The sequence below is a fragment of the Brachyhypopomus gauderio genome, chromosome 17 (genome assembly GCF_052324685.1).
Source record: "Brachyhypopomus gauderio isolate BG-103 chromosome 17, BGAUD_0.2, whole genome shotgun sequence".
Classification (NCBI taxonomy): Eukaryota; Metazoa; Chordata; class Actinopteri; order Gymnotiformes; family Hypopomidae; genus Brachyhypopomus; species Brachyhypopomus gauderio.
The window spans coordinates 8,447,219-8,469,646 of record NC_135227.1 but is presented as its reverse complement, the minus strand read 5'-3'; the positions used below and the strand labels follow the sequence as shown (position 1 = coordinate 8,469,646).

The 22,428-nt window shown below is 39.3% G+C and overlaps 1 protein-coding gene across 2 annotated transcripts in view; it reads left to right on the top strand.

The window, feature by feature from the left end:
• The first annotated feature begins 20,893 nt into the window (after positions 1-20,893).
• sntg2 (syntrophin, gamma 2) overlaps positions 20,894-22,428 on the top strand; it is a 40,935-nt gene continuing 39,400 nt past the window's right edge. For both annotated transcript variants that reach the window (XM_076979010.1, XM_076979009.1), the window contains exon 1: positions 20,894-21,359. In XM_076979010.1, the coding sequence (XP_076835125.1) occupies positions 21,291-21,359 (69 nt within the window). In that variant the 5' untranslated portion in view covers positions 20,894-21,290. The remainder of the gene's footprint in view (positions 21,360-22,428) is intronic.

The window sequence follows — 22,428 nt, the reverse complement described above, 5'->3', positions numbered from 1 at the left end:
AATTCATTTCCTACTAGCTTTTGAAAATGTACAGAAAACAGAAAATCTTCCAAAGCGTATTTTCTCGTTATTAGGTGCAGATCATGGACTCTGTTCTGCTGATGCAATGACCTCCAGCAATTGCTGCTTCATTATGAAGACTTGAGAGTATTTTCTAAATGGATGTGCAGGTTTAATTTGGGCACCTCAACCCATGCAATGAACCAAAAAGCTGTAGTGGAATATGAATAAGAGGGTGTGGTGATAAAGTGGAATCTTCAGTCAATCATTTTACTCATTTTGTACATTAAACAGCTGTGCTAGCTAAGTGCAACATCTAAAGGTAAATAGATTGATTGGTGTTTTGCCAAGAACGTAGAGGAGAACGTGAGGTTCTTGTGAGTGTAAATCTGACATGGATATTTAGCACCACAGTAAAGTATTATATGACTGTTGAACAAAAGCAAATTAGGTGGACTCAGACCATTTTAGTGTGTGCAACACATTACAATTTACACAGTACAATTTACATATTTGTTTTCTTACATTTCACTTAGCTCTTGAAATGTCTAGGCAGGGCTACTTAATTCAGGGATCAGTGTCTGCAGGGTTTTGTTACGACCTCTTCTGTTTAACCAAGAAAGGCTCCTAATTAGTGAAATCAGGCACTTCTTTGTGGGGTTGGTCCACAGACCTGCAGATGCTGTGCCCTTAACTGAACACACCTGCATTAGGAAGAGCAAGGCTTATGGTTTGTAGAAGTAGTACTGAACTACTATATTGTAACAGTAGTACTGTACTAGTGTATTGTAGCAGTAGTACTGAACTATTGTATTGTAGCAGTAGCACTGTACTACTGTATTGTAGCAGTAGTACTGTAGTACCTACCTACCTATGACTCACTACATGTTGAGCTTTAACATAATGGAAACCAGCTCTACAAATATTCACGATCATGTCTGTAGCACTATACTCATTGTACTCATTGTTTACAAGCACATTACAATGCTGTTCTTCTTTATAGTATGTATATTTAATTATTTACTAATCTACCCTTGCATCGTTTACAGATCAGTCACTTTTCCATTTCACTATTGAGTTGTACCAGCTACATGTGTAAAATAAGATGCACAGTGAATGAAACTACTAAATTGTTATAAAAATACCATGTTGCAAGGGAATTAAAAAAGCAGTACATAGCATAGCCAATGTTTTGCCCAAAGTCTTTATACACAAAACAGGGAACTGTTCTCATTTATATGTACTGTATGTACTGTGGATAGATCATCTAGGTATGGAAGTTAATCCTTGAAATATGTGATGCAATCATTATAATCTTTCCGATTTATGCCGTATTTGCTCAGTGAATAAATTACTTTTTACACCTTAAAAAACTCATTTTTATTTTTTGGAATGATTAAATTTGAATTCATGTATTAATATGCAAATTAAGCAATTGTTTGATTCTTCTAATTTGTGATAAGTTACTGCCAAGAACCCCATTTAGAATTCCATTTGACTTCTGACTCTACGATAATGATCTTGAAAGCAGGTCGCATCCCCTTTTAGAACAATAACTCTAGAGGCAAGAAAGAGAAAAATATTATGCAGCAAAAAAAAAAAAAAAACCCAAAAGCCAAAACAAAACAGCATTCTGATGCTATCTGATCTAGTATATCTATTTTACTCCTTTACAGTACTCTATCTGATCTATTATATCTCTTTAACTTATTTTACTACCATTGGTATGCAGACTCTTGTTATTGTGTTCTGAAACATTAGGTTTCCAGATCACTGCAGAAAAGAGCACTGAATGTTCAGGGCCAGTAAGCCTAATCTTGTCTTAAACTGCATTGTCAGTGATGATTTTTCCATTGAAAAGATGTTTTCCCCTCAGGATTAAGTTTAATCTACATCCAGATTACCAGCCCTGCAGCTGCCACACCTCTCCAATTAGTCTATGGTATGAGATGTGGGTTTGTCCTTTCACACTGTTCTAATTGCAGAGCCAGGCAGATAATCAATACATCCACAGTTAATGTAACAGTAGTAACAGATTCTCAGGCACTGAGTTTTCATGCATCATTGGCTGCTCACTCAGCTCTCTTATAATAAGCAGCACAAATTGATACAGCTTGAGCTGTTCTTCCCAGCAACACTGTGTACCTTCTATAAGGGTTCACACGTACTTGGGTTCAGGAGGAAACGTATTAGAACCTGGTTCAAACAGCACTCCCTCCCAACACTTTGCATTTATCTGAAGGTTTTATCCTGGGCTTTTTTGTGGATTGAAAATGACCTGCAGTATTTCATGTTGGAGCTTCAGTAGATAAAACAGATTGAACATCTTCCCTTTTGTGGTTGATACTATGTAGCAATACAATTCAGTTATTAATTGAAAACATACACAGTACTTTAAAAAAGAACACTTCAAAGAGTACTTGAAATATTCATTAATGTGTTGTGAAACACTGTTGTTTACAGTACAGTAGTTTATAGTATAAGAATATGACTCTGTATATTTAAGAAAATTATTGTTAAACCATAGCTTTATGACCCACTTCTGATAAACAAAGAAACAAACAAAATAAACTAGCAGTCTAGTTACAAAATTTCTGATGCAAAAATCAGGAGGCAAGTCCAGCCTTAGCAAAGCAACGAGCAAACAGCACGGAGGGGGTGAGAGTTACGGGCAAAACAAAATGCAAATCCTCCTTACAATAATCGCATCATCACACAAGCTGTGTGCACTCTTTACTGGAATATGGAGACAATAGGCCATGGTGCAAAATGCATAACACAAAAAACAACATTTAATTTAGGCCTTCACACAATGGCAGGGCACTCACAGCCAAACGGCTATTAACGACAGAAGCACTAAAAGTGTAAAGAACCTAATAACACAAACTAACAAACAATATATATTTATTTGTTTTTGAAAATTATGCATACCAATTTTTCATTAAAAGTTTATCTAGAAAGCGGAGTGGATAATAAATTCGAAATAATATCTTCACTGGCAGTAACGTTACTCACCGACAAGCTGGCTGGCTATTTATTCATTTATTTTTTCAGTAGTTTGTTATTCGTGTCCCCCAAGGAAAATGTCATGAAGTTGAATATAACAAAGGCCACCCATTTATGGGGAAGATATGGTTGGTCCATTTCAGTGTTGCTCAGGCCTTCTGTAAATTTATAGTCACATCAACAATCACTAGCATTCCACTCAGTAACTGCAGATGTGGTTAAATTCTGATATGGAGTAAAAGGAGCTTTTTCATTGAACTCTTCACATCCAACATAACTGAATAGGCAGGTTTAATTTGCATTTGTTTAATGTTGACAGCCACATTATGAATAGATGAAATAAAATGAGAACTGATACCCTCTTTAAGTCATACAGGGCCATGATTGTTTTCCACTGGTTGTTAATACAAGTTGTCTGGCGTTGTCTCAACTGAAATGTATAAATACATGCATTTTGCAATAGATCATTTGTCCATGTGTGTTATGGTACACCCCTCCCTCCCTCCGGGTGTGTACATGTATGTGTAGTCTGCGTCTATTCTTGTCCATATATGTACTTCCTTTGGGTGTGGTTCAATGTGCGTCCCACTGTCTCACCTGTCTCATCTCGTCAGTGTCATGCAGAAGTCAAAGTCAAATTTATTTATATAGCGCTTTTCACAACACATGTTGTCACAAAGCAGCTTTACAATCTTATGGGTCCAGATCCCTAATGAGCAAGACAAAGGCGACAGTGGCAAGGAAAAACTCCCTATGATGGTGGGGATTAGGAACAAACCTCGGGAGGACCAAGACTCAAAAGGGAACCCATCCTCCATTGGGCAGCCCATTAGCACAAGTCCATGGTGCACAGGGTGGTTCTACAGTTCTACAGAATAGTTAAGGTTCTTGTTCCCCGGCCAAGTAGTCACAGTCCCTTCGGTGCAGATGGTGAACCTCAAAATAGGAGTTAGCATCAGCATGACCTCTTGTGGCAGAAGTGCATTCTTCCGTTGTGTCATGATGTGGTTTAGATTGAAGCTTGAAATGTCTTTAGTCTGTATTATAGCATCCTTCAGAAATATCCACACCTTCTGTTAAGATGAGAAGGTGCAGGAGTATACACAAGGCAATGGAATATTACAACTCTGAAGTGAAACAAAAGGTTTTGTAGAAGAAATCCCTATAAACAGTAAAGCAGTAAACACAAAATGTACATTTTGAGTTATACTACTACTACTACTACTACTAGTAGTAGTAGTAGTAGTAGTAGTACTAATAATAATAATTAACCATTATGGAAAAATAAAATAGTTTTCTTAAATACACACATCCAAAGTTCTGAATCTGAACAAAATATAATTTATATATATGCCAATTCATATTTTACCTTGTTAAAAATCTAGAATCTTTAGGAACTCTTCATGTGTCATTTCTAGCCCCTCGTGAATAAGGCAATAGAGGTGTCTTCAACTAAGGATTTTCATAGTCGAATCTGATTTATAAGATTTTCTCTTTAGTCGACTGTGACGGGCAAGGTGAGCAAAATAAAATGGAAGCGATCACACCAAGTCTCAGGGAAAAAGGATGGTTTAATATAGAAAGTGCGCAAACCAAAAACCCGTGACTTGATCCAAATTAAGGATATAATAACCAGCGGTCAACTGGTACAAAGACAAGACAGATATAGGCAAACAAACGACCCTCAGGTGAGACGGATCACGGGCTCCGCCCACCCGAGGGACGAACACAACGCAACAGTTACAGGACAGCTGCCACTGTAGACGGGGGCGACCAGCAGGGGGCCTGCCGTACCGTGACAGATGCCCCCTCCAAGCCGCACTCCCCTCCACCGGCTGTGCGGCACACAGCGGCAGCACACAAAACAAAGGGGCAGGAAGGCAGGGACAAGGCAGGGACACACCCCCTGCAGTCCAGGAGCTGAAACACAGAACACAAACATAGGTTAGCTCACCTCCCTGGGCAGGACCCTGGACCGACTGGGCCATCAACACAAAACCACGCCCCGGTCGGTCACAGGGCCCTCACGCCCTAACCGGCATTTGACCGCTTAGCCTCACATGTGTGAAGACGAGGAGCTACGGCTCCTTCTTCGTCCAAGGTGCATGTGTGTGCAGGTTACCTCCCCGGGGCGTGGCTACGTCACCTCCTGGACCTACCTCCTCCCGGAGCTGACCTGCCTTCTGCTAGGGGCCACCCCAGCCTCCTGGGGAGTCAGCCCCAGCTAGGGCCTCCCTTTACGGGGTGGACTCCTCCACCCAACCCAGGAGCGCCAGAGACCGAGGCCCAGAGCACCCCCGTCGCGGGCTGGGGAACAGCTCCAAGGGCCTCCTGGTCATGCCGAGCAGGAGGGAGGATCTCCATCTTCAGCAGGAGCTCTTCAGACCGGAGCCCCATGGTCCCCAAAAATCCAGGGGCCACAGCCCTCTAGGGAAGGGCTCTTTAAGACCAGGCTCCGGTCACCCCACAACATAAGGGGGCTCCTGCCAGGTGGAGACCCCCACAAGGTCCAGGAACACCGTGATCCACCGCCAGGGAGAAGCACCTGCACATAACACACACATACACACACCCACACAAAACACAAACGCGCACTAGCGACGCCCTCCGTGCCACACCCCGTAGCACGGGACCACAGTCGGTCCCCCCCCAAACACACCTTTAAGGGGAGGAGCATGCATGGAATTACATGTAACAACATTTCACAAGCACGCTAGGACACAACGAACACGCAAAGTCTAGACAAACAAAAAAAAACCGTGTACAAACAATGAACGAAACGAGACCCACACATACGCGCTCGGTACATCAGGTTCGCAGTCGCTCCCCCACATGAAACACAAGACCAAAGGGGAGCGAAGCGACAGTAACGAGCGGCACTTGTGCTGTGAGGAAGTATGTTCCTGAGCCCAGCTGATCTTTTGCAAGTGTGGATGTGCACTTAAATACGCTTTGAAAATCGATTAAAACAACTTGTGCTGAATTTGGTTCATGATTCATCCATGCATTAAATAACTGAAAGTAACTAAGTAACTTTTACTCAAATTACATTTTAAATGAAGTAATTTTGTACTTTTACTCGAGTAAATTTTGAGATGGGTAATTTTACTTTTACTCTGAATAGATTTTAGGCAAAGTAAAAATTACAATTTTCAGTACTCTTTCCACCTCTGCACACTGGACTGAGTTGAAGGCTGGACCCACACATGAGAATGATGAGAAAATGCTAGAGGGATGTTTGTGTAGAGGAATGGACTCAGAAGCCTGTTCATTCCCCTCTTCTTAATCCTCATTTAGAAAAGAAGACTCAGATTTGATCTTAGATGGGTACACAAATCACAGCGGCTGCAAGTAGATAAAATATCTAGATAATTCTAACATGTATTGTGAAAGATCAAACTGATGAAGATGTTTTATATGCTTTTTGCCTGTGTTTTCATATAGTATTATTGATTCTGATATTGTGTTTGGTCAAAATCTTAATGGAAAATGGCCAAGGCCAAGCTGCATAGACTGTACTGATGTTCTATCAATGTTACTTTAAAAAAGTAATTCGTTATAGTTACTCACTACTTGTTCCGAAAAGTAACTGAGTTAGTAACTGAATTACTCTATAATAAAAGTAACTCGTTAACAGGGAAAGTAACTATTTGCATTACAGTAAAAAAAAGTTATATGCCAATGAATAAGGATTTTTTGAAAAAGCAGTTTTCACAGTCAGTTGAAATGAGTAGATCAGAAAGGTGTTTAACTTTTGATATTTATTGCACATCAACAGACCAGTGCAGGATTAAAAAAAAGCAAAAGTAAACAGTTACACTATATAAGTGTGATGGGCGGGGGTGAGCAACGAAAAGGAAGCGATCACGCCAAGTCTCAGGGAAAAATGATGGTTTAATAGAAAGTGTGCACCCGTGCACTATCTCCAAATTAAGGATATAATGACCAGCGGTCAACTGGTACGACGACAAGACATATATAGACAGACAAACGACCATCAGGTGGGAACGGATCACGGGCTCCGCCCACCTGAGGGGCGTACACGACATCACAAAACAACAACAACACAGCCGCTGTGGACGGAGGCGACGGGTAGGGGGCCGCCTCACCGTGACAATAAGTGCATTTACATCTATCAAATTAAATTTAATTCTCTCAACCTGAGACAACTTGTTTGTTTACAACAGAAGTAAACTTAACAATAAAACCTCTATTCTTAATTAAATAAATCAAATACCCAGTCTGGTAGACATTCAGGAACTTCAAGTATTTTCTTAAATAATGTTTATATCGCCACCTTGAAAATACAAATTTTTTCTCGGCTTGCTCCTGACTCGCCATTTCTGCCTCTTCTCCGTTTGTGTCACGTGTCACTGGTGTGCTTCGGCACGCGTGTAAAAACACTGGCTCTGATTGGCTACCATAACGCTGCCTTAGCCAATCGCTTACTGACTTGTTAAGTTAAACAGGTGTTACACCAAGAACTGTGACCTATCGAGATCTGTTACTCCTCACTAGCCTGGGCAGCAGTCCGCTCGGATTACTGTTAGTATATCAATATATAGTAATGCACCGCTTTTAATGACCAGTAACGTCAACAGCGTTGCAATGATAATTATATTATGCCGTTACTGACAAAATGACGCCGTTACCTAACGCCGTTATTTTTAACGGCGTTATTCGCAACACTGTGTTCTATACAGTGGAGCTCTCATAGCCCTTTTTGTTATTTTCAGGTATAATAATCCTCTGTTAAGTAAATGTGATCAGAAAATTGAGTTTGTAGGGAGGCTTTAAGAAATTATCTCAGCAACATGCCTCTAGTAATCTCTCAGGCTCCAAGACGTATACAACACTGGGCTTGTATGTTTGACTATGACAGCAGCAGATGCATGCTGACAGACAGAATAAGGTAGAACATCTGTCCAAAAGCCAACACCTTTCTATTTTCTTGGAAGAATGTGTTCTTCAGGGAAGTAGCAGCAGGCCAAGAACAGCTGTTGGCCCGTCAGAGCCTACATCCAGCGGGGCAGGAAATTGGTCCTGTGGCAACGTACCACAAAGGTGCAAATGGGCAGGAGCTAAGGTACAGCAGGAGCAGGACCTGAGGCAAAACACAGCACTGACCAAAACATCACTGCAACTAATGTACAGGAGGAGCTGGACCTGAGGAGATGCACCGCACTGACCAAAACATGACCGCAGTTAATGTACAGGAGGAGCAGGATATGAGGAGATGCACCACACTGACCAAAACATGACCGCAGTTAATGTACAGGAGGAGCAGGATATGAGGAGATGCACCACACTGACCAAAACATGATCGCAGTTAATGTACAGGAGGAGCAGGATATGAGGAAATGCACCACACTGACCAAAACACCAACATCAGCATGTGCTCTAACATCAGACACTTCCCAGTCACTATGAATGGCCATGACGTATTACTGCTATGGGTTTATTCTGTGGCTCCAGAATGGTCTGTTGGATGTACAAAGTGCCATATTGATTAAAACAGGTTGTACATGTTCTCCACAATTCGTTTTAGTGTTTGCAAGAAGTCAATTCAGTTGTATTTAGTTTGTTCCCCTGCTTTTTTTTAGAGTTTGAAACCAAGAGTCCCATTTTTTAAACACATTTTTTAAACAATGGGCTGTGATAGCATTCCTCAGTGTGTATGTGTGTGTGTGTATATATATATATATATATATATATATATATATATATATATATATATATATATATAATGTGTGTGTGTGAGGGCAGACAGGTACAATTTAATTGTTTAATGAACTTGTTACATAATCCCATGGAACTTTATGAGTGAGGTAGATAAACGTCTTTCTAAAATGAAATAATTCTATGTAGATAATTTGATAACAGGGAAGGGCTAGGTGTGGACTTACTCTGAGGCAATTTAATAGGTGTTCCATTTCGACAGGTGTTCTTTTTGCAGCCTTTTTTAGAAGAAATATATTCATGCTGTCAGAATCTACCCTGTGAGAACCTCTCGCTCCCAGCACTGCACCGTACATGTGACTTTAGCTTCAAATAATCAGCAGCTTATTTCTGTTCAGTTTAAAGGTTTGCCACTTATTCAAAGCATATGCAAAGTTTAAAAAACCTAAGTTAGTAGTAAATGACAGATTTTTCCACTTTAAATAATGTATTTATAATATATTATACCTCTACAATGGATACGTGTGGACAGTTTGAAATGTGCTTTAGCAAACATATGGTTACTTTATCAAATTCATTTTCTACTTTGAGAGAGAAAAGTAGGAGAGAAGAACTGACACTGACGAACTAAACAACATTTAAACTGACTGTGAGTGGTTACAAATCAGGTCCAAGTGATGTTTGGTGGCAGTAACAATTAAGGCATCAGTAGAGGGAACAGCAGCACACACAGTGGGCTGTGATGAGGTGTCTGAGGAGCAGGAGGAAAGTGATTACTCCTCTCAGTCCACAGCTCCACTGAATTAGGAAGGAGATAAACACCTCTTTGAGAAAAATTGAAGCAACAAGTGGGGGGGAGGGAGGGAGAAAATGTTAACATCTTGTCATTTGTAAGGTGAATAAAAGCACTTCTTGATAATGTTGCAAACTTTTATGCTGCTTACAAAGAGGTAGCATACTACACAGTCCTCTAGTATTATTCATTCCCCAACTTTTAATGACCGTTAGCTGATGTTTTAAATTAAATAAGGCTTATGGGAAACAAATGTTATCAAGCATGAATTATTCAGTAGTGAGACATTGACTTACACAGCACACACCAGGTATAGGCTGCAGTGAATTATGGGTCCAAGTCAGCTCTAATGGAATTCGTAGAGAGTTTGTACCTTTGTTTCTTTGTTCTAGCTTCCAACACCACAATACAGATGTTCTAGAACACACATTCTTTGGAATAGTAATGCAGCAAAACGAAGAATTCCTGAACTCATAACTTTGGTCATGTTACAACAAATGTTAAATCCTATTACAACAAGTTTAGACAGTAACTTATTAAAGTTATTAAATGTTTATTAAATTAAAAATGAACATTGATGAGGGAATAACAAACATAGCCCCAAACATGAGTTTTGCTACTTTTGACACCATTCCTAAATCAAATGTATAGCATAGATAGCGTAGATCATATGGCATTCCATATTTCTAAGAATAGATCTATGCTATTTATTTAATGGCTGTGTTTTGCTGGTCACTGATCAAATGGCTAATTGAACAAGATAGTTTTATATCAACTTATAAAGTGTTAGTTGAAGTTTGCAAAGAGTGCTAGGACCTTTGGTTAGGGTTTTTGTTGATAATCTACTTTGAGATATACTGTCTGTGTAATGTCTTTAAATTTAAATACCATTTTCTATTGAGACAAATGTTTATTTGTATACAACAATGTATTGTATTTCATTCCACCTTATTGTCTAAATATATCATAGTGACAGTCATGATCTTTTGTGACATTTTGAGGAAGCAGCTATGCAAAATAATGGCAGAGTAAGAAAACTCTATGCAGGTGTAATGTACATGTTTAATCACTCACAGATGAACAGACTTCGCCATGTATAAGATCAAAGCTGTGCTAAATGGGCCATATCTCTAGCAGTGCCAGCCCGCCTTAAGGCTCTCGGGTCGGGCACGCTTCCAGAATCATAATGCTTGAATGACCTCAAAATCAAGATGTGCTTTGGATGTCTGTGTCTGGCTCTCCCTCTCTCCAGCTCTCTTGGTGTGTGCAGTTAAGACACACTGGATAAGGCAAACCCAAGTGCCACACACGTCATTTACGTCTGCGTTCACTCATGTATGTGGAATCTAGTTATCGGGGTGGGGGGGTTGACTGCTGGACAGGGGCAGAACATTTGAGTTTTTAGTGATTGCTCTGCACAGTGCTGACAAAATGTAGGTTAATTGCAAAGGAATGGGACTAATCCACATTTTATACAGGTCATGGTGGACGACATCGACGTGACTGACAATAGCAAATGGAAGTTCTGAATCACAGAGATCTTTCTCTGAAACATTTCTTCCCCAGCTGTGGATTTACATGCTGATGTTCTGGGCTTAATGTCATCAGCAAAATAACGCTGATAAAAACCATAATTTTGCTGATGATTGGAAACATGGCATTATAAACAATTGCATGTCATTTTTAGAGTATACATTCAGGCTTGTACACTGTCATGCATAGTGGGCCTATTAAAATGCAAATGTTATTAAGCATACCTAAAAAATTTAGGGGAAGGATTCACTAGAGTCCACCCTTTCTATTAAAATGCATATTGCATCTAAAAATATTTATAGACAATACATATAATAAACCCATTTAAACTGATGGAGACCATGTATTTTTAATGACTGCATTAAGCTAAGTGATCATAATTTAGATTCCACACAAGCTTTAACCTATTCTTCAGTCAGTCAGGTGCCATATGTTTATCTCACCAAGGCATTCATGTGCAGTGACACAAAAAATGACATGTTACTTCCACTGAATGAACAAATATACCTGCACATCTGAAATGGACCTGTATAAAGAAATCTGTAAAAAAAAAAATCATAGCAATATAATAACAGCTCTGTATATTCATAACAAAAGAGACCGTTGGTACATTGGTTCATTGTGAGGGTAAGTATAATAAACACACTGATGTCCAAAAGTACATGCACATTATATGTAAAGAGATATGGTTATGAGCGGATGACTGTTTAACCCTTCATATACCATTAGAACTGTTGAATTTACTTTGTGTTGAATATCGTATTCACTCCAGAAAAGTGTGTGGTCTACGAGTAGCAGGATTGCTTCAAAACTATAATGAGGACATGGCCTCTGCTCCACGTAAGCATGGGTCTGTCCCCATTTTGAACCAATGCATGGCACACATAGAATAAATTAGCCCTGTCCAAAAACACCTTCCCATTTTCAGTCTTTTAGTCTCACTGCATATGCAACCATAAAAGCACAGAATGCTACATGAAACAAAACATCCCCTAAAATAGGCATGGGTGACCCTTTTGTTTGAAGGTCCTACAAAGCAGCATCAGGACCAGAAAAGCACAACAAAGACTGAAGCTCTTTGGGGGCCCTCTACATATTACATTGCAGACAATAAATTCAGTCTGTTGAAAATCATCCTTGTGTGTGTGTGTGTGTGTGTGTGTGTGTGTGTGTGTGTGTGTGTGTGTGTGTGTGTGTGTGTGTGTGTGTGTGTGTGATGGGTGGGTGGGTTTTTTTATTTTCTAAATCCAGTAACACAAGGGACCTTGGAAGACATATGGCAGTGATGTTTTTAGGGAGGCTATTGGAGGATTTTGACCGATTTTTTATTAAGCTCTTTAAAGGTCAAATCCTTTGTGGTAATAATCTTTAACCCAGACTTGAACACATTTAGAAAGTGAAATTTCATGTCATCAGGATACCCTGTCTAATCCTACAATGGCAGCAAAGCCCGTGTGATGCACAGTGATTTCCCATGGCTGTTTAGCTGCATGGTCTCCCTCATTCATAATAAATAGCACCAGGATCTAAGCCCCTGCATTTTGAAAAGGCTTTCTTTCCTCACCACACTCTGCTGTTTGATGCTACACATGAACAAGGTGTCATCACCACTCACATCATGCTTCAGATGAAAAGCTTGCATTATGAGAAAACAGCATTATCAGAAAACAGCATTAATTAAAAAAAAGTTGCGGCTTGAGAATCTGCATTTGCATTTATTCTTTTTACATTCTCAGACATAACTGCTATTCTCTTACTGCTGCTTTGTGAGAGTAAATAAATTAGTTTGGTTCGAGAGCAATATTTCTGGAAAATTATTGTAGCTCTTTACTGTACACACTGTCCTTGTTACATTTGACTCTCTACAAATGCAATATCTGTAATATGTATAATCATTCAATTTCTAATTAAGATGTGAATTCACAAAGGGTTTTTGTTGTTGTTTTCAGAAGTGAATGATTACTAAAGTGAAGTTTATTTAAACTTTTGTAGAAAAGCATATGCAGAATCATTTCAAGCTCTATCATTAATCATGTTATATTAAAAGCACATGGGAATATTAAACATGACATGAGACATGCAGCAAGATGCTTTATAATCATCTACTGCAAATTAGTACAGATCAACAGTGAACATGGCCTCATGTTTGGTATCTCCTATAGACATGTTAAAATCGTACCAAATGATTAAGCTCACTATAGTAGAATCAAGTCCAGTGGCCTCTCTTATGTGTTTTAGTCTTTTGTCCTCTACCATGATGACCTGCTTTATGTGACAGAAGGCTGATAATAGTGATGTATAAAATGGATATTTTCTGAAGTTCAATAATGTTGTCCTTAATTCAATAATCTTCATATCAACTAGAGGTTGTCTTACTGCTCATTGGTTTATAAGGAAAAAAAAACTATCATCATCATCATCATCATCATCATCATCATCATCATCATCATCATCATTTTCAACATTATTTTCATCATTCTCTTTACACAATATATGAACTGTTGAATAAAGAATAATAAATACATATTAAAAAATGTGTATTAATTAACAAAACTATTGGTCTATTGGACTCTCAGTAAGTAAATCAGTAAATAATGATTCCACCAGCATAATTTACTATTGAATTTTCAGTAATCATCCTAGAAACCACTTCCAGAGTGTTAATTACTTATAGCGATTTCCATATCACTTACGGAAACACAATAGCATTTAGGATCAGGATCCAAACCAAGCATGTTTAGCACTGCACAACTGTATATCATTGTGAGTACAGTCAGCATGGTCCACAGCACTAGCAGACAGGGCCATCACCAAGTCAGAGCTATGCTGAGAAAGTGATCATGAGCAGGAGTTACCAAGACAGAGCTGTGTGTGATGAGCACCAATCAGAGCATGAGCTATTCCAGTTCTTTATTGTCATATGCATATCAATACAAAGTATTCAAATTATAATAAAATGCTTGTGTTATGGTAGCATGCTCTCAAAGACAATAGTGTAGAATGTATGTATTCAACACGACAGTTTATAATAATGGATCGGCTTTTTGAATACTTACGTGATTATGTGTGAAGTGTACTGAATGATCTATAACATGATGGATTATTATGTAATCAGGAAAAGAATCTGCTATTGGCTTGTTTATTGTTTGAAGTACTGAGAGAAACAGACAGCCATCTGTTTAGGCATCCTGTTGAGAAATCCGATTGCCTGGAAAAACATTTATTTTCTTAAGGTGGGAAGTACGAGTTGAAATGCTTCTATTGTGGACCAGGGACTCCCTAAGGTAGATATATTTTTGTCAAAAATAATAACAACATAAAAATAAATGAATGATTTCATCAGAAATATCATTTGGTATGATACTTGTTGCATTTGGTATGATACTCACTGAGACACTGACAGACATTGTTAGAAATATGACACAAATAAAAACGTGCAGGCCTTTATCAATGAATGCTTTGATTAGTATAATTATGTTGCATCTTTTAATTTGGATCCTGGCCTATATGGGAAAAATAAACAGGAATACAAATGAGACAAAGTCTAAGAACAAATTAAACATTTTAAGGATGTAACTGGTTGATACAAGCTGTCACAGCAATATGTGAGTGTGATCAGGCTGCAGTATAAGATAAAAAGCAGTTTTCTTTGTATTGCCACATTTTGAATCCTCCACACCACCCACATTTCAACCAATCACTATGAGTAAACAGTGTGTTATATTTTTATTCTTGCACTGTGTGACTGAACATTTGAAATCAAAGAGAAACCTGACTTTGATGTGTGAGTGTTGACTGGAGTTCTAACAGCTTACTAAAATAAAAGAACACCTCTGTCCAGATTAAGCAGTTACTGTTCTCTTGTGAAGTTATGGACTGTTGCTGACAGTTGGCCAAAGAGATGCGTACCTTTACTGTGATTGGTTTCATTCTGACCTATCAAGACGCTGGAAGAAGATGTGAATCTGAAGGTTAGCTGGTGCAGGAAAGGACACACAGGAAGTGAAGAAGATTCTACTGCTGCACAGCTATCAATTCTAAATGCTTTTGGAACTCTGTTTTTGGGAGGTTCTGTGTGCAGTCGCATGACAATGAGGAAGATAAATTTATGTGGAGTAAGGACAAATGGCACAAGCTACAGAACCCGTAGGACTATTAATGTTTCACCACTTCAGCTGATGTCCTAAAACAAATAAAGATGCAAAAAAGCCTTAAAAGTGGAATGTATCCAGAACACATTCCTCAGAATGGGAGCTCAGCTCTCTGCCTAAGGGGACAGCACTGATCATGTCACTAGCAAATGTCAGAGATTCTGTCCATAGTTTATGTTACATTATGAATTAAATGTTGCCTATTTATTTTCCCAATGAACATTGACAAATGCACTCTATGGTAATATATGAAATAGCAGGACCTTTCAAAATAAAATGCCACAAACCCATAAAGTTTTTAATAGAAATGTATTTGTGTGGTGTGTGCACTCAAATGAAAAGTGAATATATTGAAAATAAACGAATCCATCAAACAACTCCAAAATAATTTGTACAGTAATGCATTGTTGTCTGGGTAACTACTGTTTTGGAAATTTTCTAGTGAATTACTGTCAGCATTAATTTTAATTTTCACCAACAAAGGAATATTTCAAGAATAGCATGCCAATCACACTAACACGGTCATTTATGGAAGAAATTCCTCATTTGCTCTGAGCCTATGGTACAAGTACTTTCAACATGTTTGTTGAAATGTAGCACAGGAATAATCAAATATCATTATGTTGGAAATCCATGTATTCATTAATGGTAGATCAGAACTAAACCATGCATGAAGTACTGTTCTCTCAGCCACTGTGAGTGCAGCATACCAAATTTAGCAGAGGGACTGAGAGGCACCATGTTTTTAATAGTCATCAGAAAAATTGCAGACAAAATTTACAGACTGTATCAGATATCATTACTGAAAACTTTCACTAAATTTCAGAGGTAGCAGGAAATTCTTGGAAGATACTTTCCCACCTGTTTCAGTGTGTTGCCTTTATTCTCTGTTCTAAGGAAATAAGTAAATCTGAGGTGAATTCATTTGTTTCCACAGAGATTCTGTGGAAAATGCAATCTGATTAATCTATTCTAAATTTGCATACTAAAATAACAGTATGCAAATAATTATAAAGCAGAAGAGTTGAATTTTACAAGCATCTGTTGCACATGCTGAAGTAGGAGAAAGCTGACACAGTGAAGGAGACCTACTGGATAAGATTCAATCCATTTCATCATCAAGAGAGCTTAAAGTGTTTGACGACTTCATGCGCAGTGATGCTTCAAGGTCAGACCTCCTCTCACGCCCCTGCCCATGGACGCAATAACCAGCTTCCATTGGTCTCTGGAACATAAAAAATCGCAGATTTTACAAAGCCATTTACAACAAGACCACAAACGTACTGTTACATTTAATATGTTCAGTCTACTGCAAGGTTGAGGTATCTGCTTTGATGAGTTAACACCAAGCCACTTTATTCTAGTGGCTAAATCCCGTGGTGCCTATGTTGGATGACCTATGGCCACAGGGGCATTAGCTCCATTCATTCTGGAAGGATGGAAGTGCCTTACTGTATTTCCGTGTTGCTTCATGGGACATGCATCTCAGAAGTATATGTTTCTGATAAACTGTTCGCATGCCAAGGCTGAGAAGTGGTATAGTGATTTAAAATGAGTTATATTCTAAAACATATAAACCCCTTTCAGTTTTGGTCATACTAACACCTAGGAAAAAGCATGCCAAGTTATATGGCAACTAACACGTATCTCAAAAAGTTTCTTTGCAACAGTTGATCAGACATTTAATGTTACCTTGTGACACTATGGGTTGAAAAAGAGACAGAGAATGATGGTAAGGATGTGATCTAATATCCTACTGCGTGTGACTCCAGACTAAAGTGTACTTTGTTCTGTGGCGTTGACTGAACTTTTGCGCCTTTCGGTTCCTGCCCTGACAGGTTCCTGATGTGTCTCCAGATTATGAAAGGCATCACAGGATCATGGCAGCATACCCAGTTGAGCAGCTAATGATGTCTGAGCTGCAAAGCTGCCAAAGACATCTGTTTTGTTTTTCCCTGCCCAGGACACTGTCAGTCCATGCATATGGTAATCTCTAACAGATTAAATAAAGGCTTGCATGATCACTCTAAGGGATTAGGCAATGTCCTATTTCTGGTGGCAGGAGGTGTATTTTTGTTTTTTGATTCATCACAGCTTATCATTTCAAAGCTGTTGTCTTTTCATAGAAGAAGTGTACCAGGGGCTCTGTGTAATAAATATAGCTGCACATGTGTATAAAAGCTGCATATAAAGATCATCGCTCAGTATACTGCCATTACTAACTCATCCTGTCTATGATGGATACAAATTAAGTAAACATCACATATGCAGTACACTGGATAAGTCAAATATCTCCCGTGTACACTGGATAAGTCAAATATCACCCCTGTAATTTATGTTGCCCTTGAATTTGTGCATAAGTAGAGGTGGACAAGTTGTGGTGATAAAAGTAAAACTTAAATCATTCAATTGATTTTAGAACTTCTACATCCTGGTTTCAACAAATCAGGATTAGGAAAAAAATCTATTTTTTTTACTTTTTGAATTTGAAAGGCATAGTTTCCCATGTTACCATACATGTTATGCCCATGCCACTTTTGAAAGGAGAACCTGTGCACTTATACTGAATGCATTTCCTCTCTAATCATGATTCATTTCATCATTACTATATCAGCATGGTGGACACACAGAGTTGCTTTGTCTAATAATCAGTACTTATTTAGCCACCATTGTCCTAAAGGTTAAAATTTGGCATTTCGACAGCATGTGAATTGATTGCTAATTACAAAGCAGCAAAGTCATTATTAGATGTTGATGTCCCTGCACTTAAGATGTCTTATGACCATTCATTACAGCCAAGCCTGTTCTTTTTGCCATTAACGAAATATGATGAATACAAATCCTCTTGATTAAGACAATGTTATGTTATTGTAACAACACTCCTAATTGTCAGGTACAGCCCACATATGACAGAATAGAAAAAATGCTTGAGAACATGCTTATGTTTTTATGGGCAAGACCACCGGTAAAAAGTCCCACAGCTAGGGTTGCCACCTAGGTGTGACAAAAAACAAGGACACTGACATACTACTGACAGGGTGGCGAACGTAAGTTGTTGGGGGGGGGGGGGGGGACGTAAAACGTTACCGGAGGGGTTTGAAATGGACACAGCAAGAAAAAAAAACAGATTTAAAGTGTGCAGAAACAGTCTGAATTGTGGTTTGATCTAACCTAGTTTTTTTTGCTCGGGAACAAATATTAAAAAGAAGAAAAACCGGGACAAACCGGGACAGCCCGGGAAAACCGGGACAGGCACGTGAAAACCAGGACAGTCCCGGGAAAACCGGGACAGGTGGCAACACTACCCACAGCTCATTTTACTCTCATGTAATGAAAACAGTCATAATATGCAAAACATATTTTGCACCTCCACCTCCACCTTCTCTCCCAAAACAAAGTGATGGTTTTTCACAAACAGGCCCCTGCTGACAGGATAAATAAAAACTGTGCTTGAAGACGCACAGGTCACCTCCCATACTCCAGGATTTGAGAGTCTGTCCAGAACCCTCAGCAGGCCACAGCTGCACTGGCCAAATGAGAACCGCACCTAGAAGACACCAGCAAGGCCAGAGAAATGGGAAATTTCAGCATCTGACAAAGAATGTGAAAACAGTAATACAAATGTGAAAACAGTAATAAGCTCCATTTCACATGCATTAACCTCAAGGGGTTGTCTCAAACTCATGATGTGAGGAAACGTGAGAGATGTTAAAAACAAGAACACTCTATACATTAATGCATGTGCTCCTTTGGGAAACTAAATCACGTCTGAATGCAATCCCTTGTGCTTCCCGATGTCCTGCCCCAGTACCAAGTGACAATGTTCACACAGTGCACTTCTCACGGTACAGTTCACACAGTACACTCCAAACGTACTGGTACCCATGGTACACATTAAAAATGAAGGCTGCAACAAAGAATTTTGTTCTCTACGACCCTTTCAAAGAAAAAGGAAATCTTTTAGCAATTGAAATTAATTTTCAAAATCTTGAAAGCACAATTAAAGGCACGTTTGAATCCAATAGTTTGGGTCCTCTCCCTCAGGTAAGATAAGAATACATCTTCCAAACAGTCTATGGCATCTAATTGTAGTTTGAAAACTTGAGGACCACATGATGCAACCCAGTACTGTGCTTCTTCAGCTTTGATCACTAGAGGAAGTTTTGCCTATTGAATCTTCCTCCTCACTAGGCTGGAGTACAGATATATACTTGCGTCCCATTCCAGGAAGGTTCATCACAGCTTCAGTTGTTTGAAACTTCTTAATTATTGCCATAATATCAGAGTATGGTTGCTGTTTTCAGCTTGTTAAAATAACATCTATAAAGATGTTATAAAGATTTATAAAGATTATCATATTTTTGCTTCCTTTAATTTGTTGATGTTCTGATTTTCCTCTTGTTGCTGATTCTAAACTATTTTAAATACACCTAAATTATCCATTATCTATCGTAACATGAATGCATTTATTGAAGCTCTCATATCTTCTGGAGTTTTTGAATGTCAATTTACTGCATGTCAAATGTCTTGATCAGTTTAAATTAGTTGGGACCAAGAGGGGGTAGAAATTATGATTTGATGATAAATTATTGATGCAGCTTTCCCTGAAAATGTGAAATTTATTTCCCAGGGTGACCTGTATCCTGACATGTGAAGAATAACAACCATTTCAGATGAGCTGATCGAAGCTGCCACACAGTCTTATGTAAAGGTGCCTCCTATTGGGTAATTGCTTTGTCATGCTGCATTCCACTCAGTGCATGTGCGGGTGTGGGTGGCACAGATTTAAGCCCCGCCCTCTCCTCCTCCCATGCCGACGCAGAGCTCCTGCCTGGTGCAGAGGCCCTTGTGTCAGGGCCCCCATGTGAAAGGAATGTTTATCAGCAAAGCCTTTGAAGCAATGGCGACCAAGTCTTTCTGGAGCCAGGCATGTGTAGCTGGCCCCTTGCCCAGCCACGCTGTACCTCCCACGTCTCTACACCCCGGATCATGTTAGGAAGGCAAACAAAACGATCTGAGAAGAAGATTGTAGGTTATGACCATTGACGTGTCATGGACACTGAAGAATTTGGTATTTGATTTTCCTTAGATTTATGTCTGCTATCCTTATCAAACACAAGTCAATGTCTATTTTATTAAAAAATATATATTTATAAGGAAAAAATCTGATTGAAGAGTAGAGCAGTTTAGAAGCAATCAACCTGTCTATGTTATGGAGAACAATCAGCTCTCATTTACATAGTGATTGATTCTGTGAACTATAAAGTGTAGAAAATATTCACAAATCTGACAAACAGAGCCACAGCTCTGTGATCACGTTGCAAAGAGGTAGAGGTAGACGAGGCGCAGAAGACCTAGAAGACGTTGCTTCCGCCCTCCAGCAATATTTGATTGTTCATAGGAATTCAGGGCAAAACGAGAGCTGAGACATCACCTGCAAAACAACCGGGGGTGATCAAAAAGCAAGTGAAACTAATTACTTCTTACATAAACAATACATCAACCTGTGAACGGCAGATCGCACGTTTCTATGTCGGTCCCTTGATTTAATCATAACGCATACAACACAATCATTGGTTACTTCATTTGACTCTGCATGGTAGTCTCACTGCGAGTAACGTGCGGTAGGCGGGCGCGCAACGGTTAAATCTCAACCTGAGCAGACTTGCAATCGCTGTAGCGAATAGGTGGCGCGCGAGAGACAGGCAGCGCGTGCGCACGCAGCGCACAATGTACCCGCGCCTCCAGCATCGCGCCGCTTACCCGAGAACAGTGCCCACAACTTTAGGGCAACGCTAACGATCGGACGGACATCCCTGAAGCCTCTTTCCAGACTTCGGATCTCATGGGAACTATGCCTTTTTAAAATATTTTTTTCATGCGTTTCATCACTTGTGGTGGATGCCAAAAGGCTGGTGTTGTTTAAGTATTGTGTTGAGTATCCTGTGGCAACTTGTCTAATGCACGACTGAACTGTCTCTTGAAGGGGATGAGTGCGATGCGCGTCCCCCTTGCCTTCTGTGGTTCATGGAAAGAGGGCAACGGTGAATTGCGGTAACTGGATATTACTGGATAAATGATCAAAGTCTCTTTGACTCCAGCGGACCGAACCAGTGGCTGCATGGGAAATGAACGTGGCCGGCAAACATCAACCTGATTTATTAGAGCGACCCGCCACCCTCTTAGTACCAACATGGGTAAGAAAATATTTTCTTCCTCACAGCTGACGTTGAATTACACCCAAGAATATCCATTTGTTTATTAGACTGACGTGAGAACGAGAGGTATTTTTGAATTATGTGAAAGATGAAGTAATTAACTGAGCGTAAACACGCAGTTGCATAGCATATACCGACACAACCTAACTTTATAATTTATAACATGAGGTAATTGTTTGTGGTTGAGGTTAAAAAAAAATCAGGAGGACTAATGTAGCCTACAGCATATACACCAGTATAACATCAGAATAAGCAAGGATATTGAACACAAACTACCTGTAAGTACGAAGCTGGTTTTACCAGGATGTGACTTAAAAAATAAATATATGTATTTTTTAAATGGTGCCAGTTGTCATTAGGTGGAATGAAACAGCTTCTTGAGTTCTGGCTAACACCACTTGACTTGATGCTTTGTAGCTATGTAAAAATGTAAAAACAAAAACGTTTAAGGTTAAGGCTAAACTTGTTAATTTGCAAGATAACTATATTTGCTAGGCACTATTCAAGATAACCCCTTTAATGTGCACGAGCTCATGGACAGGTGCTGAGGAACTTAGCACTTAACAAGGAGTGCCTGCACACTGTTTTAAATGCTTTGTTTATTGTTGTTTGATGAATATGGCGTTTAGATCTGACAGCACAAAATGGGTGTTTTATGACCATGCAGGGGACTCCTTGTCATAACAGCTGAGTGAAACAGCTTTGTATATAATAATGTTAGAAGCAAAGAAAGCGACACACACACACACACACACACACACACACACACACACACACACAGAGAGAGAGAGAGAGAGAGAGAGAGAGAGAGAGAGAGAGAGAGAGAGAGATTTGCTTATAATGACCTTTAGCTGAAGTAAGAATAATTTATGTAAAAAGACACTCTGAACGTCTGCTTCGTGGGACTTCTCAGATCAGAGGATAAACATACCAAAACATACCAAGAATATGGTACTGCCATTTATAAAACATTTTCCCAATTAGCATTTCAAATCAAATCAAATGACTGTTGTGGACTTTCACCTCTTTGCACAGTGATGTGCCAAAG